This window comes from Scophthalmus maximus, chromosome 14, assembly GCF_022379125.1.
Source record: "Scophthalmus maximus strain ysfricsl-2021 chromosome 14, ASM2237912v1, whole genome shotgun sequence".
NCBI lineage: Eukaryota > Metazoa > Chordata > Actinopteri > Pleuronectiformes > Scophthalmidae > Scophthalmus > Scophthalmus maximus.
Window position 1 is genome coordinate 19504208 of NC_061528.1, and position 25462 is coordinate 19529669.

Genomic DNA, 25462 nt, shown 5'->3' on the forward strand with positions numbered 1-25462 from the left:
GTTTGGTTTCCATTGTTTAATAACATGGAAGACACATGAAAAATGGTGCTCCAAAGATAATAACTTAACAATAAGAGAGCACAAGAATTGATGTTTTGAAAAGCAAAAATAATTTTTAAAAAATAGTCTGGATTACAACATCCTAAAAAGACAAACAAACAGTGAAAGATTATGTTAAATTCTGCTGACGACATCTTCAGTATAACCTCATTGTCCTCACTCCTCATGAGGCAATTTGAGACCCGAGCCTGAACATTTGGCTCCATGTTCTTGCAAATGTCACATTACCTGCATATCCTTTAAGAACAATAAAGACTTATATTGTTCCAGATCTGCTTTATAGCCACACAGGGAACTCCCTTCTTTGTTTTCTTTCGGGTAAAACAAGCAGAGGAAGCCTCTGACTCTTACTAGAAACATGGCATTATAGGCCTAATGCCGTATTTGGGTGTATGCTCAGCTGCTTCCTGTTTTTCTAGTAGCTAGCATTTTTCCACAACCTGCTCCACATCCAAAATTCCCAGCAAGGTGATGAAAAGTGCAAACAGTTGTGCTATAATGACCAGGTTGCTGATGCAACTTTTTACAGCTAAATCTGCTTTAACATACATAACCTTTGTACGGGGCCCAGCAGATGTAATGGAGGGGGGAAGTGGTTTTTGCCTGTACTTTATTAATTCTTGCACTTTTGAGTAATATCTACATGGTTGAATGCACTTATTGTAAGTCGCTTTTGACAAAAGCGTCTGCTAAATGAATGCAATGTAATGTAAAGGTTTATTTGCACAAATGTGAGTACATCTTTCTCTCAGATTAAGAAATTGTACATTTTTGAGCATTTGGATGCTAATGGACTTTCTTTTTATTTTGGACAAAGATACATTGATTTAATCATTGTATTGTTGTAATTGTTCAACATTGTTATCTCTCTCCATTAAGGTTAAACATTGTACTGTCTCATGAATGTTTTAAATATTGTAATTTTGTAAATGTGCTTCTGTCCGTCCTGGGAAAGGAATGCCTCATGTGGCTCTCTATGAGGTTACTACCTTTTTTACCTGTTAAAGGGGTTTTTTGGATTAATAATCAATTCTCAAACAAAAATTAAGTTATTAAAAAAACACATCAACAAAAATGCTAAATAATTTGTGCATCTGAATCTTTTTCTTCCATAACCCCTGCTTAGTTTATTCAATAATGCCTATTTTTAGCATTGACTTTCACAGTTGCAACGGGAGTTAAGAATGCCATGTACTCCAAGGATTCCCACATGGTCAGCTGTAAAGCAGTTAGCAGATATTCTGTGGCTCAGTTGAAGGTAGGGTTACCAACTGTCCCGTGTTAGCCGGGACGTCCCTTATATTGGACCTAATTGATTTGTCCTATACCTGAGCTCCCTTGTCCCATTTATTGACTGCTATGCTGATCCAACAGTAGCAGTGCTGATCATGACAATCATCCAATCACAAGCCCCCCTAACGTGCATCAGTATCGTTATGTAAATGCGCCAATATCTCCACACAAAAAAACTAAATTACAGCAATTTGAGTCACTGTTCAGTCAATTTGGCGAATATAAGATATATATAAGATAAGATATAGGCGAATGCTATATTTTTTCTATGACTTTGTTTAGATCTTCAAATGAAGGCATGGTCTCACCATTAGACCAGTCCTCTTGTCTCCATGTTAAAGAAGATGACATAATACTGGCAAAGGGACAGAAGTTCATCTGAAGGCAAGGGGACAATATCATGCGCACTTCCTGCCTCTCTGCAGTACAAACAATGGACTGATTTCAAACCTCACTCTGGAAACATCAGGTCTGTTGTCTGTTCTAGGAAACAAGATGACAGGTTAGGGAGGTAAGGGTCATTGTTCCTGGGAGAGTAATAGGGGAAGTGGCTAGTCAGGGTTTTTAAATGGGGCTGACAGAGATGTTTTGGTCACAGCTGGTGCTATACATTCATCAGTTTCATTTTATATTATTCATCAATGTATGCAGTCAATGACGAAAACTATAATTACCACCTCACCAATGTAAACCTCCACCAATAAGTCAAGTAGCAGGAAATATGGTCACAATCTCTCATTCTGTTCCCGATTGTTTTGCAGAACATTATGAAGCTTCAAAGGGAAGCTGACCTTTGACCTATGTGATAAAAAGAATTCCCCACTTTTTGTCCAATTAGATATTTGTGTTAAAACCTTTTTTGTGATGTCAGAGCGATCTTTTATCAGTTCATCCTTTAGTCCAAGTGAACTTTTGTGCAATATTTTAAGATATTCTTAATGCATAATGCATTCTTAATATATCACATTCACAAAATTTAATTGGAAATTGAATAATTTTTTTTACATTGGAAAACACAAGTGAAAATCAGTTACTCTTAGCACTTAGAAATCACGGGGGAAAATATACGCCCCTTTATGAACCCAGAACTTGCCTGAGAATCATTGCGTTTTAAGATTGGCTTCAATATCTAACTAATTCTGTAATAGTTCTCAGTACATTTAATGATTAACTGATAACATGGACTACTAATGTAGAGCTTGGCTAACTTAATTTTCTGATTTAAGACATGAAATGGCTGTTTCCGGGCCAAACGCGCTTGTTCTTTCAGCTCATCCAGTTCTAATTTCATGCTGTAATGACGCTCAAGATTTGCCTTTTTCATTACAGCCGGCGCATCCCCACAAACCAGGCGCATGGGCTTGCCTTTCACGTCCATAAAGAAGTTATCGTTTGTCCATTTATCTTGGAAAGAAAGACATTCCGCATCAACTTTTCATTTCTTAGTCGCTAAGATAAAACCCGCTAGTCGCTAAGATAAAATCACTGATGACATGACGTGATGACACGCGATGACAGTTACGCACGTGTTGTATTCAATGATTCTGACCATGGCCAGGAAAGACAAACATCTGCCCTTATTCTCCCGGGGGGAATTAATTGCTCTCTTAAAATATTTTTTCCTGAGTTTATTTTTGGGGGGTGTATTAATGTATTGCCTCACAGGCCGGATCCAACAGTCTCACGGGCCGTGTACGGCCCACCTGAGGTTCCCCACCCCTGCTATGAGCGAATGGCAGCTGCAGGAGGCTTTTTCTCCCACAATATAAATTGAAAGAGTATTTCTGTTTGAGTCTGTTGGTTGTCACTGCTACAGTGCCAGAACAAATTTAAAATTAAGTTAACTAATGGCTAAAAATAACATTTCCGTTGTATACCCATTTGTTTAAATATTACATTTCATGTGACAGCCTCCAACAAAGTGGCTATGATTAATGCAGCAGTTATCTCCAGCCCCTCCCATTATTGATCAAAGCATCCATATTTTGGACGAAGAGCTTGGTGAATGTAAGCACATGGCACAGAGCCATGGAGAATTAAGTGAAGGCTCATTTCATCTTTGAACATGATGGTCAGCAGATGGAAACAGTTTTGGCAAATTGGCATTCATGGGGAAACAGTATGGCTTTGTGACAAAATAGAGCGCACAATTAGATATACCATTTGGACAAAAGCTACGGTATTATCCCCGCTGTTAACCCAAAGCCTCTTTGGACAGAATGCGGCACGAAGAACTACAAAACTCTCTGGGCACAGGTTCAAATCTCTGTGACTGCAAGCAAGTGATACTACAACCTTAATCTATAACGATGTGCTGATTGGTAAAATCATCTGGTAAAATACCATGAAAAAGACTCCAAAGTTTCAAATCAGCTTCTCTACACCGCTTCAAAAAGAGTGAAACCCCCTACGGTGTTCCACCTAAAAGTTTGCTTGTGACAAGTAAGATACGCAACAATGTATTAGAGGAAAAGGAAGCAGACGAACACTTTTCCTATATCATTGCAGAACCGTGCTAATGATGATCTCTCTTAAAACCATCAGACTGTCCTTTAATTACAGCCCTAATGAACACAGTCCTTTTCAGATGGTGGCTCTATAGAGTGCATGCAATAATGAGACTGCAAATATTGCAAGAGTAAGTACCCACATTTTTCTAAACTCAGATGCCAGCAAATCTCTTGTTGATTATTTTTAGCTAACACTGCCCGTCACTTTCACTGGCTAAGGTGAAAAACATCAACAAGCTACCATACAGTGCTTTTTACTGTTGTCTGGCATATGCGTTGCATCGGCTATTTGAAGTATTCAGACACATAATGATTCAACATTTAATTTAGTATCTTATTTACCTAAATTTCAGCTTGTTGATGTGGGTTAATAGGGATTATGCTGCCACTTATACCTTGAGTGCTGATTTCTGCATTCTTAGCTAACAAAATATGTTTACAGATCTTTAAATTCAATTCAAAACATTCAGATTTATTTAATGGATTCTATGGTGTAGTATGGTAAATGGTTAGGTCTTTCGAATCAATAGTTTGCCTGACTGACCTCAGGATGGGAGCGGATCCCTGACCACCCACAGTTAAAAAAGACAAGTAGAAACAGCACTCACCTGCCAGAGGGACATCGCAGACTTTTCTTTGAAAACACATGGGGCAGTAACACCCTACACTGATCCAGAGCTTTCTTCCAACACTAAGCTTTTGTGGGATTAACACGAATATGCTATTGTCCCTCAAAGCTGGATGCACTGACCAAAGAGAATCTAGCAGTCTAGCCCTTATCCTGACATACTTCCTGAGCTGCATTGTTAGCAGTGGGAGAGGAAACACACACACACACACACACACACACACACACACACACACACACACACACACACACACACACACACACACACACACACACACACACACACACACACACACACACACACACACACACACACACACACACACACACACACACACACACACAATGAAAAGCCAGTGTCAGGAGATCATAACATGGAAAGTGAGAATACCAAGAGTTCTCTCAGACTTTAGTCAAAAACCAGACTACACTCTCTTTGACATTTAAATTCTGACTTTCTGTTGAAAGAACAAAGATGCTTTTCCAGATGCGTTAAGATTTAGACTCAAGCTATTACTTAGAGGAAGGGTAGGCGATTTCGAAAATCGCCCGCAAAGTCCCACTCGCTTCCTTCAGAGCTCTGTCCAGGGCCCCTCCCCCCACAACACACGAACGTGCTCCGCTGCCTGGGTCTGACTGCATCGGAGGAGGAAGACACAAGCAGAGCACAAAATCGCTAACTGACTGCTCGTGGCTCATTCACAAGTAAGAAAACACTGGACATTATCATAATATTAAGGTAAACAATGAAGATGGCTATTGTTGGTGGGTTTTAAAAACATAAACACAGTTAGCTGTAATACACAGACAACGTTTGTTTTGAATTTATATTTTTAAACTTCAGCACATTTCAGCCATATTGTGCGACGATGAAACAGCTGCAGCACCTTCGTAGCTTTCTGCCCTTTTTTTCTGTTACTGTGACACAATAAAGGTGAATTTTGTACAGGACTCATATCATGTTATTTAGCCCATCAGAGCTTCCACGATGAGTGTTGTTAGCTTTGACTGAGTTTACGCCAGACTCTGTTCAAAGTATCTAATCATACATCTAATCATTTATCATGTATCTGATCTAATCATGTGTTACTGTACAGGTCAGAACTCAAGGGCTGAGCTTGGAGCAGTGACGTGACACGAGCCTACTTCACTTACTTCACCTCACATCAGCAGATGTTCCTCCACTGGGCCGTCCCGTTGCAGGTCAACCTAGTTGTGTCTGCCAGAACTGCCCAAAGACATGGAAAGAAAGTGCTGTGACTCCCGTGTCCAGGCTGCCACATATGGAGGTTAACATTTCGCACATACAGTATTTTGTGCAATACCAATATTTATTTATGTTCTGCATAACCTGCTTTATATTGTTGGATTAAAAATCTTTTAAATGTTCAAGGCCTTTTCCTTATACTCACAGCATAAACAATCCAACCATTACATTTACCTCTTTACAAGCTGCACAAATAATGATAACACAATGTGTCATGACACCTGTTTATTTTTTTGGAACATCATACAATATACCAAATATATATATTATAATATTAGCATAAACAACATATGTACAGAAATTAAGAAACTGTCTGCACAGGGTTTCCTAGCTCTTTAGTGTCAAAGCAGGTCTGTCGGCTGACACGTCAAGGCAGTAAAGAATATCAAAAGAATATATCAACATTACTGTCAAAGACTGACAACACTACAGCAGAATTATCTACAGTGACAAACACAGTTTTTATGTGTCCCTTTTTTGTGGGAGCCAAGTATAATTGATTTAGTGATTTGTTGGTGGACAAGCCACTCTTTCATATGGATGTGTTATGTGTAATAGATACATATTGAAGATCATAAGTAGTTCTGAGGTTCAGAATCTAAGAAAAATTGAAACAACCCACCTGGCATAAATGTTTAAACTTTGGAATGTTTTACAACATTGCAATGTGGATTTTAAAGTAGCTTTTGTACACAAGTATGCTACCACTTCATGCTCAACCTACAGTACCATAAGCCGACTGGTCCTCTGATGACTTGCTGCTCTAGCTGTTGACGGGGATCGTCTGGTCTCAGTGCTCTTGTCCTTGGCAGACAGCCTTCATTGTGTAAAACCTCCAGGTCCTGGATTTCTTCATGTACAACTTGCTGTACCTGCTATAAGAGAAAGGAGGTCAACTTAGTGAAATGTTCATATTACCTTACATTGAACAGTACTTTTCATTTCATTTCCTGCCCATCGCCCAGACCGTAGTCTGGGAGCAGGGAGACAGTTTCTGTAGGGCCGAAGCTCTGCATTGCTCCGGGTCCTGCCCCCCGCGACCTGCCCCTCATGCCCGGCAGCATGATGAAAACGCACGGAGACTTCTTGCGGCATTTATTATGCACACAGACTGCAACATGCACATCAACTGCTATTGCACGCCTCTAGCCACGCACACCGGGCATTCTCACTACGCCCGCTCAACACACACACACACACGTAACGCTACATCCCGTTCAGAGCAGATATAGATAAACAATCAAATGACATTTGCTCATAACGACAGTGAAGACACCCAGCGAACACACAGGCAGCTTTAGCTGTAGATACAAACAAGTTAACATAGCGTTAGCTAACTTACCTAGTGTCCTCCAGCGAAGCTAACTTGGCGCTGGCTGATACACACACAAGCTTTCCAACAGTTCTGTTGGTTACACAGTTCGAGAACATAAACCGCTTTCACCCAAAACAAAGCCGATAATTACCTTTCAACCTCTTCTCCTCCCGGTGTTGATGCCAGTGTTGAAGAGCCACACCGGTTTACTCTGTTCACTCCTCCTCGTAGTATCCAACCTCTTTTAGTCCGTAGCCGTCTCTACTGCCATCTTTCTGTTGCGACCAGAAGCTGTTCTAAGCACTTTCTCTGCCGTTCTGCAACTCTTTTCTTCTTTAGTTCAGTGCAGTAACTTGTCTGCTAACTGTAGCTGTAGCTCTGTAGCTGCAGCCTCTGCTCCGGCTGTTTGCAGACGCCGAACAGGAGACTGGTCACGCGCCCCGATGTGTGGTGAACGAGTGCACGCAGGCAGGAGAAAGTCGGTTCATCCAATCACTTTTTTCGGACCGAACTTTCTGATTGGTCGTGATTTTTACAGTCCTGCCGCAGTCACAGATGAAGGATTGTTTTTGTTACAGTGTGGGATCATTCAATGTATTCATCGCTATTGGTATGTTACACAAGTTTCAAGTAATATGACAGGAAGTGCTTCTCACAAAAAACACCTACCCACCTAAGCATCTTACGTAGGTACAAACTGTTAAACAGGGGTGGGAAACGTGCCGGCCTATGTGTGTAGTTTTCTGGGATTTGCTTGAGGCGATGAAAAGGACCCATCTGGTGCATCGTTACAGCTGGAAACATGCAGCTAAACTGGAGAAGCTGCGAAGACATATGCTCTTGGATAATGTTCAGTTGAGTTTGTGAGCCCAACAAGCAACTTTCACAAGACCACATTCTAACAGACAATGTTACACGGGCAAGATTTGTGGTGAAGAAGCTGATAGCTAGGAAGCTGAAGGAAGGAGAATTTCATGAAGGAGCCTTGTTGCTGCGATGGACTAACACCCAACTAAAAAAATTGTGTGTGGTATTTCTGCAGAGTTGGATACACATGAGGAATCACTGTCCTTGCCAGCCATGCATGGCACTACCAAAGGTTGTTTTAGAAAGTTGTTTTGGTCAAATCTTTCACATCTGCCACTGCTGAGACTCCATCCACATCCAGAAAAACAAACCACTTGTCACCCCTCCAGTGTCTCTCTCCCTTTCCCTCATCAGTGCAAAGGTAGACAGGTGTGTTGGAGACAGAGCCGAGCCTTATCCACCAGCTGCATCCCATCCTGCAATCAACCAGCCTACTTATGCTCAGCCCTGCAACTTCGACACTGCCAGATCGTAGTCACTGTTAAGTCAGTACACATCCTGCGTATCTTGCTCTTAGTGAAATTTGCCTGCCTGTTTTTGGACCCTAAGAGTTATTCTGTTGTTTCTTCTTTGCAGGCCATACCTGCTCTGTACTCCGGACCCTGTCTCCCTGGACTCTGCTAGGTATCCCCCTGCTCTGGACTGCAGTTCTGCCCCCACGGATTCCCCTCTTGACAAACCATTTTCCCCTGGATTTTCTCCCCTGGACCGACCCAGTTTTCCCCCCATCCTTACTTAGTTTATATAAAAGACCTGTTCCGTTATTTTGACCTGTTGCATGCCTGTCTCTGTCCGGTCCTGGGTTCACAGCAAAACTACCACGTAACAAAATCCAGATGTGGTTAGTATCATCATCACTATCATCTGATATCAAACCAAAGAGAAGCATGTCCAGCCATCGCGTTGGAAAGGTTAGAGTGATGTGTTCAATAATTTAGTATGGCTACGTCTGAGGTTCCCCACACCAACTGTGAAGCAATGAATGAAAAGTAAGCTCCTGCAACTCATTTGGGGACAGAGGAGGTCCACAATACTGTTTATAACATTTGTTTGGCCAACAACATATTTGGTATCATCTTTTTGGCTGCCTGACAAAATCAAAAATTTTAGTGTCTCCTCTGATGAAGAAATGTATTTGTGCTCTCAAATTGATAATTAGAATCAACAAGCCTGCATTAAAACTAAATAACTCCTTTAGATTAGACTGTCTATAAATTGATAACAAACATTGATGGCTAATGATCCATCCATCCATTATCTATACCACTTTATCCTTTAAGGGTCTCATGGGGGGCTGGAGCCGATCCCATTTGACATTGGGGTACAACCTGTACAGGTCGCCAGACCATCACAGGGACCACATACAGAGACAAACAACCATTCACTCTCACATTCACACCTATGGTTAATTTAGATTCTGCAATTAACCTAATCCAAATATGCATTTCTTTGGACTGTGGGAGGAAGCCACAGAACCAAGAGAGAACCCACGCATACAGGGGGAGAACGTGCAAACTCCACACAGAAAGGCCCCAGAACCTTCTTGCTGTGAAGCGACTGGGCTAACCACTGTGCAACCGTGCAGACCCCTAGCATTACTTTTGGTAATTTTTGTCTCCATCAAATCTTTAGGAACATATCTATCTTAAGTTAGCTATATGCTTTACCAGCTAGTGGCCGTCTATCTGCTCCGAGGTGCTGAAAACAAAAAGCTAAAAGAGGCTAAAACAAGGAAACTGTTCAGTTGATATATCTATATAGGATTGTCCCCACAAGTCATTTTGTTCATTGTTAATATAGAAATATTATTAATAAGAGCTTTGTGTAAAATAAAGACAGAAATCAACTGGCCCTAGTTCAGCACTGGTTTTCTACTTTGTCATTACGAAAAGTTCCAGCCAAATGAATAGACACACCGAGGTGATGGCAGCTGAGGCGAAGAGGTCACCACTGTGCAATAGCTCCTCCAAGCGTGTAACAAAACAGGCACCACCATTGTTTTTGTAACAGACCCTAGATGGAAACCACCTCAGACCCAACAGATTCATTGCCACTCATCCATGAGCACAGAGGTGACTCAGAGAGCAGAGCATGCAGAACGTAAGCGTATCCTGGAACATTATTCAAGTTTATTCTTCTACTCTCAAAACATTTTTGAAGAAAAAATGGATATGAAACACAGTTGTGGCCCACTGGTCTCAGAGGAGGTCACATTACCGTAGCAGACACACACACCCCCACACACACGCATTCAACCTACTCTGATCCCAGAGACATAATTCTGTCCTACCACATATGTTCACCATTAATCATTAAAAAGCCATAAGTCATGAACATCTGAATTCATACAGAGCTAGCACATTACCTAAGTATAAAGTCTGTGTTGTGTGATCGGATCAGTTCCTTACTCTTATCTAATTTCTGTGTTTACATGAACATACAGTTTATTCTGAACATTCACTAATTTGTCTAGTCCAGGTAGACTGTTGTGTTTTGTTTCAGGGAGCAGACTGCTCACTTCATACAACTGTCAGTTGAGACAGTTACAGACAAAAGTAAAACTGTTTAAAAAATAATAGCCGGATATTAATGTTTTTTTCACCTGTGCAATTTTTCTCATTTGTGTATGAATACATGTATATACATATTTATTATTATTATTATTTCTTACTGCACATCCATACAATACTGTAATTGTTAGTCATATTCTTATCAAGATAACTGCACATCCATACAATACTGTAATTGTTAGTCATATTTTTATCAAGATAACTGCACATTTTAGCTTCTTTTCCAATATTAATGTATTTAGCTTCTTAGTCTTTATAGCTTTTTTCTATTTTTATTCTATTGTCTTCCCAGATCCCTTTGAATCTTGCTTCTGCTGTAACAAGTGAATTTCCCCGGTGTGGGATTAATAAAGTCTGGTTTTGTCCTAATGCTCATTGTGCAGTAAAATGGTCCCTGTTAGTGTTTTAATATTATATATAAAGTTTTTTTTAAATAATATTACTTATACATTCATGAGCATGTTGTCATTTACTGGTGCTGTTGTTTTGAAGTTTAGTTGATTTGACTACTTTCTACTCTGATGGTACTTAATCCTACAGCAATGCAACATATTCTATAAAATAATCATATTAAGATCATGGTGCATGGTTTCTCTGATCTAACCTAAATTAATCCGATCCAAACGGATTTTTTTCCCCTTCCGCATAAATTGACCAGGCTCTTGCATTCATGTTAACATCCAGCGGGTGGCGTGGCATTTGCCATAAATTCATCAATATCAGATCAAGAAGAAGAAAAAGATGGAGCTGGACATGATGGGTGGAGCTAGACCTAAGTCAAACTCCGCCCATTTGTCTCTGCAGTGAGCACCACTTGTTAAACTCAGTTACTGGTTTTGATGTTGTGGCTGATCAGGTATATGGATGCACACATGTAATTAGAAAAATTTAATTTTCATATGAATGCAACATGTTTTACTCAAACTGTAATGGCAGTAAACAAGTGAAGGAATCCTATTGTTGGCTCCTCAGCTGGATCAAAGTCTGTGTTGTGTGCTTAGGTTTTAACATGGAAGGGGGGGCTTACTTTGTGGATGATTATTATCACTCCTCAAAGTGCTAAGCCATGAGTGAGGCCTCCGTGAACATTGCTGCAAAGAGGAGTGTCTGAAAAGGTCTGTGTTGTGTGAGTAGTCCTCCACGACATGTGCAGAGGATGAGGCAAAGGCATGGCTTTAGATTGGAAGTGCATGTTGCATGAGCTCACACTTGACATTTTTGATTAAGCCACATGGACACCACATGAAACAAATAGTTTATTTAAAGCAGATAACTCTTACAAGATTACTGCACATTCTGCACCCTACTGTTCTCTCTCCACAACAATCACCAATTGTAAGAATCATTTAAGACCAAAACATTTAAATTAGTTGTGAGCTGTACATGCTGCTAGACACGGAAAGCTTAGACACTGGCCAGGCTCTAAACTACTTGCACTTACTGTAGCTGCGCACAGTGTGAGTTCTACATCCTCTCAGCTCTCAGAAGGTACTTTTCAATTAGACATTCCTTTGGGAGTACATGAAGTCTATACATTCCAAATGTGCAAGAAATTATGTAATACTACTTGTGGGATGATGCAGGCAGGCAATAAGGAACTATGGGCAAAAATATACTCCTATAATCCTTTAAGATGTCCTGTTTCCTGCCTTATGTGGTTATAATCTTGGGATGACAGTAACTTAGTGAAGACCGAGTTTGGTGGGATGACTGTAAGAAAATGTGGATAAATTCAATGACAGTTTGTGAATAGCAATTGTAAACTTGTGTGGCAAATAGCTCATTAAACTGTAGGTTTTGGTACTGTCAGTAAAATCAGTGGTGCTCATGGGAGTTCTTTCTTATTTTCTTATCTTTTCAGTTTTTGCTACTATTCAAGGTTTGAGATACTGGCAACATATTAAAGAAAAGCAGCCCATCCACTACTCTCTGTGATTACATCCCTGACAATACCAAAAAACGAAAAAAAATCTTCAACATCTGAGCAAGAGTGACAAGTGTCAGGTTATAATGGCTGAGCTGCACACCTGCCTGAATATGATTGGATGTTAATCCAATCATCCAGCCCGTAATTGTCAAGCATTAATGAAGCAGTTAATCAGCTAATGCAAGCATGACTTTGGTGCTCTGAAGGCCAGAACTAACACTATGCTCTATTGTAGTGAAATAGACAGTTTTGAATTTGAATTTCATGGTTATCAATACAGCTTTTTTGACAGTGATTATGAATTGGGGAAATGGAGAAGAAAAAAGGTATATACTTTGAGTCATAAAGTGAGAAATAGAAGCATCTAAAAATTCTCCACATATCAGTTCATATTAGGTTGTATGCCAACTAATAAATCCATTAAAACAATAAATGTCAATCATATCTCCACAAGTTTCAGCTTGTGAAGTCAGAGTTTCTTTTCATTGATAGTTTACACATCTTGCTTGTTTTGTCATACGTCTAGAAACAGTTACGCACCTCAGGTCTGGGTGGAGGTAAAAAGACCTCTTTGAAGCTCTGTTATGTTCCCTGTGTTTGGAGCTGAAAGCAAGAACACTTGTTTGCAATTGTCTTTAAGGTTCTTTACAATTTTAAGCCCTTTTCCAGCAGTATTTTGTGTTAAGGTTTGATTTATTTAGTGAGACTAGGCCTGGGCGATATGGAAAAAAATCTTATCTTGATATTTTTTTTCATATTGATCGATATCAATATATATCACAATATAAGTCAAATAACAATAACAACAACAACAAGCTTAAAGGTTGTGAGATGTAAAGTTATCATAATATTTAACCAAAGTTAATTTTGGTTTAAGTATTTATTTTCTTTGAGAAGTTGAACATAATAAACTGTACAGAACATTATACATCTGAATACATTTTTTATTTTATTTTATATTAAATATAATGCCAAGCAAAAGTAATTTAAGGTCACTTTCCTTATACACCTTATTCCTCATTCCTGTATTAAAGACTGTGGATGAAACTTAACGTGATTTGTGAAACATAACCCTAACAAGCCCTAACCTAAAAGTTATTTTGCGATTAATTATAATCATCATTTTATTGCCCAGCCCTAAGTGAGACTAAAATTAGATTTAAGTTAAAGCCACGACTAAACTTTAGGGTTAGGGGTTAGGGTTAGACAAAAGTTTTCAAGGAGGTCTTTACAAGTATAGTCATACAAAACTCTGTGTGTGTGTGTGTGTGTGTGTGTGTGTGTGTGTGTGTGTGTGTGTGTGTGTGTGTTGTGGGGTGGTGGTGATGGTGAGGACACCCTGCCTGTCAGCTAAGACAGACAAGATACACCCACTTAACACAAAACTACATTTCTTCACAGCACCAACTGTAACCCATGGCAATGGTGAGCCTGCCCAGTAGTCGGGCATTATGCAAATGTATATCACGCTTGACTGGCCGCAAAACTCTGTGTGTGTGTGTGTGTGTGTGCGTGTGTGCGTGTGTGTGTGTGTGTGTGTGTGCGTATGTGTCCATCGCATGGCTTCACATTTCACCCAAGCTTTATTGGTGCCAGTGGCCTTTTGTCTGCTTTAATTGAATTAACTTCTTAGAAACTGACCTTGTTGCAGAAGAGCGGCACATTACACAGCCATCACCTCGGAATGGGAGCTTTTAACAGTGTTAACATTGGAATCATTCAGTGCTTTGGTTGAAGTAGAAGTTCCTTTTCTGCCAAATGTTATACTTTGCCTGGTAACATTGACTTTTATAGAGATACATGACACATTAGTCACAGCCTCAGAACACAACAGATAAATAAACAATCACCACTGAAAGAGTCACTGTCAGGTTACTGTCATTTTCTGTCATGTCTCCTGGGATAATGCTTACTTTCACTTCAGTCGCATCCTAATACTTTCTACACTGTAAACCCGAAGTTTGCTGGTTTGTTATCTTAACAAATGTTTCCTTGTCAATAGGACATGAGTTTGTGTGAAATGTTGTTTTAACTTCAAATAATAATTGACAATGTCTCAACTACATGGAAGTTTACCAATTTAAAAAACAATGCTGTGTTAACTAAACAGTCCTAGTTGAGTTGACAAACGGGGCTAAATTTGGTAACTTGTGCGTCGTCACGTTGTACACCACGTTGTACGTCACGTGGCTACGTCACGTGGCTACGTCACGTGGCTACGTCACGTGGCTATGTCTTGTATGGTTTCCAGCGGGAAGGTTCGTGCTGCTGCCAGTCGATTGAAGGAGACACTCAGAAAATGTTTTTGCTCGACGAAAGGTGAGTGCAGATTCTTATAATCATGGATTACAGATAACAATCTAAGAAATATTTAACGTTTTTGTTTGATGTGATTTAACGGAGTTTGGAGGAGAAGTGGCAGTCACCTAAGTCTCATGCACTGTTGCAGTGGGGACTACGGAAAAATGTCTTTTTCCGCTCGTTTTAAGATGTTTCCTAAATAAAAAGGACTTATTTTTTTCACAGCTTCAGTTTTCCGCAAGACAGTCATTTCAATTTGCACTACTTTTTTTTCGAACAAACTTCGGCCAGGTATCACTACGCCACCTCGCCGCTGATTTGTGATCAGCGGCTGAAGTTCGCTTGAAAAAAAAGTGCAACTGTCTGACGGAAAACACCAGACTGTCTGGCGGAAAACTGAAGCTGTGAAAAAATAAGTCCTTTAGCTCATGTAATGTTCGCGGAACCAGGGCCACACCGCCGCCACGCGCAACGAACGTCATTCATTTTGCAGAGCCTGTTCACACCGGACCTAACTTCTCCGCGCCAGTCTGTTACGCCAGAGCTAATCCTGTGTTAGTAACAACCTCATCAATTCATAATGTTTTATCCGCCCCTAATAACTGTACGTGTATGCCTATATCTGGGGTGCCTAGTTTTGATATTTTTTTTATCATGTATTGTATCTTCCCGTTTCCCATTACCATTAGTAAAAAGAGGGGAGCCTTTGCTCTCTACCTGTTGCTTCATTTAACATATAATAACCTTAATAACAAGTTTATTTATCCGGTTTCGATTGTGATTTATTCTCGATGCTCCCAGAAAAAAATACACCAGACACCGAAACCTTCGCGAGCTGGCCGTAGTTTGGTGTGGACATCACGGTCAAATTTGTTAACAGGTCAGCCACATTGGCTGCTGTTCCCGCCGATTCTGAGTGCTGTGTGGCTTCTGGCATGAGTTTCATTTGTATCTAACGTAGACAACGGCCATAGCGTCCTATGAGGTTACCAATTCCGGACCTTGATAAATTATTTCATGACAAAACACACAATCGGTGCTACATGTGTTTATTGGGAGTTATGTCTCATTGTGTGGTGTGTGCCCGTCTAGTAATTCCCGTCAGTTTCCCTGGCTGGCCCCTAGCGCGCAGGCATGACGCTGACGCTGACGCATGACTAGGTGGACAAGGCCTTTAACATTAGTCAGCCGTCTTTAAAAGCTCCCAATAAAGTAAATAATTTATTGGGTAGGAATTTTGCAGCTTACAAGACCAGTGCAATTTTTAGGGCTTTAAGCTACATGTTTGAATGGAAATTGGAAAAGGCTATGTATATAAATTCAGATTATTTTTGTTATCAGTCTGACTTATTTAACTTGGCTGTTGAAAATAATATCAAGTAGAGATCAGCCTAACTGTATTTTACACTAAACTGTTGAACTGATAATAAAAATCTTAGTACTGTTTTGTGTAAATAGGGAAATATGAAATCCTTATTGAACTATCAAGTCACATATCTGTCCTAATTCTCCTTTCCTCTTCTTTTTTTTCCTTTCCCAGTTCTACATGCTGAAAATGCAAACGTATGTTTTTGTTTTTTGTAAATAGCTTTGAGGACAATTTTAAATGCTTATTGAGGTAACACATCGGTCCTAATTATCTTTTTTTTTCTTCTCCTTTTCCCCCCAGGTCTAAATGTTTAAAATGCAAACGTAAATGTGGTGGCTTTGTAAGTATTGTACCTACTTTTCAGGAAATCGTAGAAGAATAATAGAACATTATAGAGCTATCCATGGACATTTTGGAAGAAACTGTCCATTGCCCTGTATATACAGTGACTGTCCACTAGTTTTCCGATCACAGCAATCCCTGAAAAACCACATAAGAGATCATGGAGTTTCCCGGCATGGACCTATTGGACATTTAAACTTTAAAATGAACTGTCAGTTGTGTGATTTCAATGATCCAGTGACTATAAAACAGTACTTGGGTCATCTTGGGAAACATCTTAAGAACAAAGAGGCCGTTGTTACCTGCCCCTTTAATAATTGTTCTTTTAAATCACGTGTTTACTCTACTTTTACTTCGCACAAAAGTCAATTTCATAACAATGTCACACTGCAAGACTTGAAATCTGAGCTTCTTATTCAAACAAATGTAAGTGAGGAGCATCTGGTTGATCAAGTGCAGTCAGATGTCAGTGATGCTGAATGTTCTGGGGATGAGCATGTAGCAGAGCAGGAGGTTAACGCTGATAAAGTTCAGGCAAGACTTGCATCTTTATTTCTGCGATTGCAAACTGTTTTGCATGTCTCAAAGCATTTCAGCAAATAGTCACAGAATTTAGGGATATTGTTGATTTAGTTAGTGAGCTAAACAAAAATACTCTTGATAACGCATTGAGGCAGCATGGTTGTACCATTGATGAAAACACTCTTAATCTAGTTAAAGACACCTTTTGCCAGACTAATCATTTTTAGATGTCTTTCAGAAGTTGGGTCTTTGGGAACTGACAAAAGAAGGTTATCATTTTTCGAAGAAAACGTCAGTGTTATTAACCCAGTTGATTTTGTTTTTGATTTGTCATCAAAAAGAACATTTGTGTACGTGTCAATCTTAGGTGTTCTTCAAGTATTGTTGAATAGGGGTGATGTAATTGACAGAGTTTTAGATGAAAGCCAAAAATCACAATCTGGCCAGTATAAATCCTTTTTTGATGCATCATCCTGTAAAGAAAATCCACTTCTTTCTGGTGAAGATCTAAGTATTTCTCTGGGCTTGTATATTGATGACTTTGAAGTCTGTAACCCTTTAGGCACCTCAAAGAAAAAACATAAATTGTGTGCAATCTATTGGATTATTGCTAATTTAAATCTGTGAGAGACAGATCGTCATTGAATACTATATATCTCGCTGCCCTATGCAAAAGTCAAGATGTTAAAATATTTGGTTATAGTCCAATTGTTCAACCACTGCTAAGAGACTTACAATAGCTTGAAAATCAAGGAATTTACATCAACAGGTTAGGAACCAGTGTCAGAGGCACAGTACTATATATTTCATCAGATAATATGGGGGCACATTCTTTTGCTGGCTTTCAGGAATCATTTAATGAAGTTTTGCAGATTTTGCCTTGCAAGTTGAAAAGATATTCAAACTTGTTCTGTAAGAACCGGTGCATTTGTATTGAGAACGAGAGAGTCGCATAACCTGGACCTCTCTAATCTTAAAGAGAATGAGAATTTGAAAAGTGTGAATGGGGTAAAATGGGACTGTGTTCTAAATGAACTACAACACTTTCATTGCATAACAGGGTTTCCACCTGACTTTTTACATGATCTTTGTACCTTTTGAGCTGTGTTTGTTTGAAAAAATTAATTGACAAGAAATATTTCACTGTAGATCATTTAAATACTGCCATACAGCACTTCCCTTATAAGTACTCAGACAAAACCAATTCTCCTCAGAAAATTCCAGTAAATTTTCATTTGGATGGAACAATAAGAGGTAATGGCCATGATAATTGGACTCTGTTAAGGTTGTTGCCATTTACTATTGTTGATGTTATTCCTGAAAATGATTGTGCTCGGTCTGTGATTCTGGAACTGAAAGACATTGTTGAAATCTTGGTATAGTCCATTTTTACCGAAGAAAGCCTCTTTTACCTGGAACCAAAGATCTTTGAACATAGGAAACTTTTAATAGAAGTGTTTCCTGATGTGAAACTCAAACCCAAACATCCTTTCCTTGAACATTATCCCTGTCTTATTCGTTGCTTTGGACCTGTGGTTGACTCCTGGACAATACGCTTTGAAGCTAAACATAGCTTCTTCAAGAAAGCTGTCCGTGATCTAAATAACTTTAAGAACATTGTGTTGTCTTTGGCCAACAGACATCAGCTCATGTTGGCATACTTTTTTGACATGCATTACCTGTTCAAGCCAGCTGTGGAAGTAGAGAGAGCAACACAAAGTTCCCTTAAAAATCTGTCGACCCCAGTCAAACAAGCTATTCAGCACAAATTCAGTCATCTGAAAACTGCATCACTTGCCACAACAGCCTTTATGCATGGGACTAAGTATGTAAAGGGGATGTTTGTATCATTTGGAAGCACAAGTGGACTTCCTGATTTCTGTCAAATCCTGTACATTGTGGTAGTGGACAACAAGGCATTCTTTGTTCTTCAACATTTCTCTGCTTGGTACCTGGACCACTTAAGATGTTTTGAAGTTTGCAGTGCTGATGATTCCCAACCGGTTGTGGTCGAACCTGCAGAGCTGAACCACTACACCCCCCTGTCAGCCTACATGGTGCAAGGAAGACTCCTGATTTCTCCCAAAGCATTCCTACTTCACTGAGGTAATAATTTTGCTGATTGACGGGAGGATAAATATTTATAATTGTGCATTAACGCTGAACTAACTCTGTAGCCTTTGTTTCTTTATAACACTACTTTATGTTTATGTGTTATATAGTTCATCCTTTTACGGCCCAAATAAATTATCTCTGCTCACCTGAATATGTGCATTGGAGAAAGGTGCTGCAAAACTCCCGCACACACACTTCTCGCTTATTATTTACTACATGAAAGTCAATGTTTCAGTCATCATGATCACATCATAAGGCATGCCTGATGGTCTGATTGCCAAAACATTACCCTTTTATGCCTTTCATAGAATAAATAATAAGTGAGAAAGCAAGACAGTGTGCGGGAGTTTCCTCTTAAGTTTTACTGCAAAAATAAGCAAAATGGAAATAACCTTATTTCAAGTATTGCAGGGGATTTGAACAAGGCTTTAAATTGACAGATTAAATGGCAAATTAGATTTTAAATTTGGAGTTAAAGGTGTGGTATTCATATGGGGGACGTTTTCTATGATATGTGACCATGACACTACCATTTTTTTATAACATAATTTTTTATTTTCTATTTTATTAGTTGGGAGTCACCATGTTGCTGCGAGTCATCCTTAGCCAAGAAGACATCCGGAGGGTCACCATTGACAACATGCCAGAGACTGTTGACGGCCTACACTTGATGCTGAAGAACAAGCTTGGATTGGAATGACATGGTGGTGCAGTTCAAAGATCCAGAGTTCGATAATGAGCTTTGCAACTTAAGAAGCATGTCAGAGCTGCCTAAAGACAAAGTGACGAAGAATCCTGAATCCTATCATACAGACTCCACCTTAGACACTGCAAGCCTAACAGCATCCTCTGAGGACAGCCCCAGCCCCACTACCAGTCATCCTCATCAGCTGCCTCAGCCCTTTAACATCCCTACTTTTTCGTTTGATGTGGAGCTTAAGTTGAAGTGAGGAAATGAAGCCTTCCATGAGGATGGAACCCTTCTTGACATCTCCAAAGACACAAAATCTGACATTTTGGAGAAACTAGTAGAAGCCATCTATGTCCACAACCCATACCCAACATGTGAGGAATGTGACTTGGTGGCACAAGCTCTCATTAACAAACATCCATGTCTGAGGGAACCAGGGTCTGTCAATGGGTGGTACTGTTGGAAGTTTAGTTTGAAGTTTAAAATGGGTAACTTAAGACAGAAGCTACGAGTGGCTGGATGCCCAGAACTCGAGATCAATTCGCGCTCGTCAAGTTCACCTGGGGGAAAAAAACTTAAGAGGTCCAGAAAATCTGAAGTCAATTTCCTGCCAGACATCCCTGAGGGAAAAACACACCGATCCCTCGAAGAGCAAAGAACAGGGATGTTAACGAAATGAAGAAGAGGAAAATTGATTGGCAGCCAATCAAAGAGATGATGACCAGCACCTTCTTACTTAGAAAGGAGATTGTGGAGGAAGAGCCACCTGTGGCGGACATCAAAGCCAGATGGCCAGCACTGTTCACTGAACGTCAGGTAAAGTATTTCTCTATTTCAGGAGAGGAGGATCAGATTGGAGACTGATTGAGAATTGCTAGAGGTTTTATGCAACAATGGTTAATTTCAGTCATGAAGAATTTGGTATGCTGAGTATAAAGAATACATTGATTTGCTAAGTTTTATGCAACAGTAATGTAATGAATTTACAGCTAATCGCTTGTTTTCCTTCTTTGCTTGTTTTCTGCCTACCAGATTGAAGCAGGAAACGTGTCTAATTTAATTTTATATTTTCTTTTGGAACATTTTTTATTTAATCAGGCAATATATCAGTTATCCGAATTTTTCACCACCTAATATCGGCATCGGCCCAAGAAATTGGTCAGGTCCTATTATTTATTGTATTTTATAATATTTATATCTCATGTGCACCTATCTTGTGTTTCATTCTTACTGCTGCTGCTGCTTTGACACCTGAATTCAGCAGGCAGTTGGCATCCTCAAGGTGGCAGAAATGGATGATGTTGTCGGATTCTCAGTTGTCCTTGATGAAGAAATCATCTTTCCATGCCTCAGTGATTTTCCAACAGCTGTGGCAACGCTGATGGGTCTGCTCTTTGTACTCAACATTGACTATCCTAGAGGCGTAAAGTACACATTTGAAGTTATTCAGAAGGTGCTCATGGACATTGGTGGAGGGCAATGCTCTGCATTGGTTCATGGCTTGAGAAACAGACTCTTGAGGAAGAACATCTAAGCTTAAAAAGCAGATTGTAAGCATTGGTCTGACCTATATTCTGAACCAAATGTGAACATTGTTGAGTCGTGAATTTGAGAAATGGACTCTAAGCATAAGTATTTGAAATCTGCACACTGCAATATTCTGCATTGGTTCATGGTCTGAGAAAGTGACTAGTTCAAAACCATGCATGTTTAAGAGTTACAGCAGAGTTGTGCATTTATTGTGCTCTGGTTACAAAAACAAATTTGACTATCTCCATTGGTTTGTGGTATGAAAATTGAACCGAGGAAAACATGCAAGTTCTACTGAATATGATCTGCATGCTAAACAAAATGTGAACATGGTATGATAAATGGACTCTTTATGAAAACCATGCAAGTTATAGCACAAATTGTTCCGGTTAACTAAATGTAAACCTGTAGAATGTGCATTACATTTGACACTTTAATCAGACAAAACTGAATGGCCGCTTTGGGAGGTCACACACTGTCTGGATGCGGGTGACGGAAACACACAGACACTTCTGGGTTATGTGTTTTGAAAATGCACATTGTTGAATGTCAACAGATTGTTTGTTTTTCAAGTTGACACCACATACACTCATTTGATATGTATTTGGTAGTCATTTACAACTGGAAAAATTTGAACGCCAACAAATGTTAGTCTTTCAATATATATATGTATATTATAGTACACATCAAATCGCGTTATATTTGATCCCGTGTTATGTCTTGCATCTGGGTCCAGTTCCACCGTGTAACGTTCATAAAATAAAGAATACATTTAGAAAGGCCATTTTAAAAAAGTACAGACATGGTACAGATTTGACATTTTGATGTGTTTTTTGTGACATTTTACTGTTTTTCTTAAACGTTCATCTTCAGTGAAAAAATACATGAAATAAAAATGTTCGTCAATGACTGCCAAAATGTCTGGTGAAGCCTGGTCATTTATTTTGTTGAAAACATCCTTAACCAGTATTAAATGTGACGTAGTGAGCAAACTGAAATGTATTTACAGGTGAAAAAGAGAACTAAAATTAAAATATTAGGTATAAAATGTAAATCTTGATATAGTATTAATTTAAGCAACTTGATAATTTAAGTGAAACTCACTAGTATTTGTGCTAAATGAACTTATGAATGTTAGTAATCTTAAGTAAAATTAACTAGTTTTGTAGTTACATCAACAAAAAAATGTAAGTTACTTATAATGCTATTGAAGTTTAATCAACTATTGACTTTAAGTAGTAATGACTTAAGGTTAAGTTATATCAACTAAAAGTTTCACGTAATATGGACTGATGTTGGAGTTGAGTCAAATAATATGTATTTGAGTTAACTTACTGTCTTTGTTGTCTTGACATACAATTTTAAGGCTGCCTTGTCACTCAAATTTTTACTTTGAAACAACAAGTTGGGGTTTACAGTGTACATGTGCCAGTTTAAATGACTGACATAATTAATGACTAACAGTTTTGGTTAATTGGCGGCAGGATGGATGTGTTTTTCTCACTGGTTTGATATTGGTGGGGTCATGGCCTTATTAGTGTCGCGTAACGAGACTCATCTCCAGAGCACTCTAAACTTTACAACCCAAAGCGGATTTCACACATGCTAACATTTTCTAGACATTAGAAGACGACGCAAACGCCCGAATCAGTTTAACCAGACATTAAATAGACTTAAGCCTGCCAGCTCCCCAGTAAGTCCGTGTAATGTCAGATAGAGACATTGGTCAATAGAGCAGGTCCTTGTCCTGACTGACTCACTCACTCACACACACTCACACTCTCTCTCTCACACACACACTCACACTCTCTCTCAAACTCTCTCACACACACACACACACACACACACACACACACACACACACACACACACACACACACACACACACACACACACACACACACACACACACACACACACACACACACACACACACACACACACACACACACACACACACACACACACACACACACACACCTTTTGAGTTGAGATATGAAAGGTATTTGGTTTGTTGATTTGTGAAAATATGAACGCGCGCCGGCCCTCACTTTCATTGCGCCACAGGGTTTTGAGTAGCAAGCCCTCTGACTCGCGCGTGCGTTAGACTCCTTGGTAGGGCTGGGCGATATATCGAGTTTTTAAAATATATCGATATATTTTCAAACACGATATAGGATAAGACAATATCGTGTATATCGAGATTTATGTTGCGTTAAAAAAACGTTATAAGTTTCTTTCGCGGAGCCGGCAGTCGCCTGTTTCTCCTCTCCCTGTCTGTTCCTCGCACACAACTTCGCCTGGCCACGCCCCTTTTCCTCTCTGAGCCCCTCCCCCCTATCACACACTCACACACACAAGTCCTGCATGCAGCACCAACATGGAAACAGACACAAACGAGAGGAAAGCAGCCGAAGATTATTACAAATACTGGCTCGACCATTTGGAGATGGATTCCAAGTTTCAGATGTGTAGAGAATCCTGCAAACAGGTTGCAACTAAAAGTTCGAGCATGACGAATCTTTACCACCATTTACAACAGCGCCATAAACCGCAGTACGAGGAGTGTGTGAAACGCTGTGCTTGCAACCCAGAGCTTGAAGCCTTCGCAGCCTTCTGCACCGAAACAAACGCCACCACTGGACTGGAGTATGGGACAAGAGTTAATCTAGTTGTTTGGGGCGACTCATCGACGCAAATTATTTGAGTCAACGAATTTATGTAGTCGATTACGTCAACAAGTCGTCCCAGCACTACACCAAATGGAATATTTCCAGTAGTGACAACACATCTCACATTGACATTCTCCGGTTTTGTGCTGCATGTATGAAAGGGCAACTCTTGACCTCTTCTCTTTACATTTTCCCAAAGCTCATCAAAATAACCAAACCACAAAACTAACGGAATGCACCCATCCCTGATGGAAATAGGGATGGGTGATAGAAACACAGGTCAGCATGGCTCATGTCTGTTGGCCGCAACAATGCTCGCAGCTGCTTTGACCGACAGTGAAGTTGATTTAACAACCCCTGAACCAGCCACTGCTGCAAACTCCTCCACTGCATCGTGATACGCTAGGATTTTAAAACTGTGCCTTAAGGAGAAGACACAATTTTTTCTTAATGGCTGTCTGGAAATCTGATTTCAAATCACAGATGATAAACAAATTTTAACGTCTTAGCAGGAAGAAGAATGAAGAAATGAGACAAATACAGGCAGATACAGGAGTTTAGTGAGGAGGGGCTGCTCTGTAGACAAGGTGAACTGACACTTCAGTAGGTAGGATTTGTAAAAATAACTTTTTGTCATATTTGCTGAAACTGTCACTTTTTTCTGGTAGTAATATGTGAGACAGATCATATGTGAAAGAATCTAGTTCATTTAGCTACCCCTACTGCCATTGGCAAAAATCCACCATCATCCGGGTACGCGCTGCGCAGCGCTGACAGTACCTGTGCACACACTCACTTGCTCGGTCAAGACCAAGCTCATGTCAGCAACGAGAAGCTAGCATCAAAAGCTGAGTTAGTTTGAAAACAGTGGCAGACAAAGCATAACCCAAGCATCGAAAAAACTGCCCACCTGCTTTGCCAGAAACATCCTATACGACAAAGACCACAAGCAAAAACGAGCTAAGAAGAAGGAAGCAGATCGAGCAGAGATAAAAGCCTGTGTAAACATCGGAGCGGCGGTCCAGAGATGAGAGAGCTGCGAGACCTAAAGGATTCACAAACGATGTGTTCTGCTTCACCGGTAATTATCCCTGTTTCATTTATCTTTTATTTTATTTTCCATTTTATTTTAGCACTCTGTAACCATACCGTATGCTACTGTGGTGTTGTAATCAAACTGCTAGTTGCTAGGTTCACATTGCTATGGTAAATGGTTGGTGTCCAAGCAGTCTTATCGGTTTTGAGATGTGTTTGTCGTTACCTTTGCTCTTGCGGCTAAATGCTCCCCAGTCAGTGTCGTGCTGTTTAGTTAGCATCACCATTTATCACCAAATGTATCATTCCGTGCTATGCTAAATGGTAGTGTCAGTATTCCCAGCTGTGGCTACAGTCACATTCACGTACTGAATTTGCTAATGCACTCACAACTGTCAAATAATTTATTTTTATATGTGTGAGCGTAATGAGTGTGTGAGAGTGACTG

The 25462-nt window shown here is 39.8% G+C and overlaps 1 protein-coding gene across 4 annotated transcripts in view; it reads right to left on the bottom strand.

The window, feature by feature from the left end:
• Positions 1 to 25462, bottom strand: part of tns1b (tensin 1b) — a 179582-nt gene that overhangs the window by 143900 nt on the left and 10220 nt on the right. The window contains exon 1 of one of the 4 annotated variants that reach the window (XM_035651049.2): positions 4472 to 4628. The exons of 2 other annotated variants lie outside the window; for them this stretch is intronic. In XM_035651049.2, the coding sequence (XP_035506942.2) occupies positions 4472 to 4511 (40 nt within the window). In that variant the 5' untranslated portion in view covers positions 4512 to 4628. Of the gene's footprint in view, positions 1 to 4471; positions 4629 to 25462 lie in introns of those variants that run through there. One more of the 4 variants, XM_035651046.2, reaches the window with a different exon arrangement.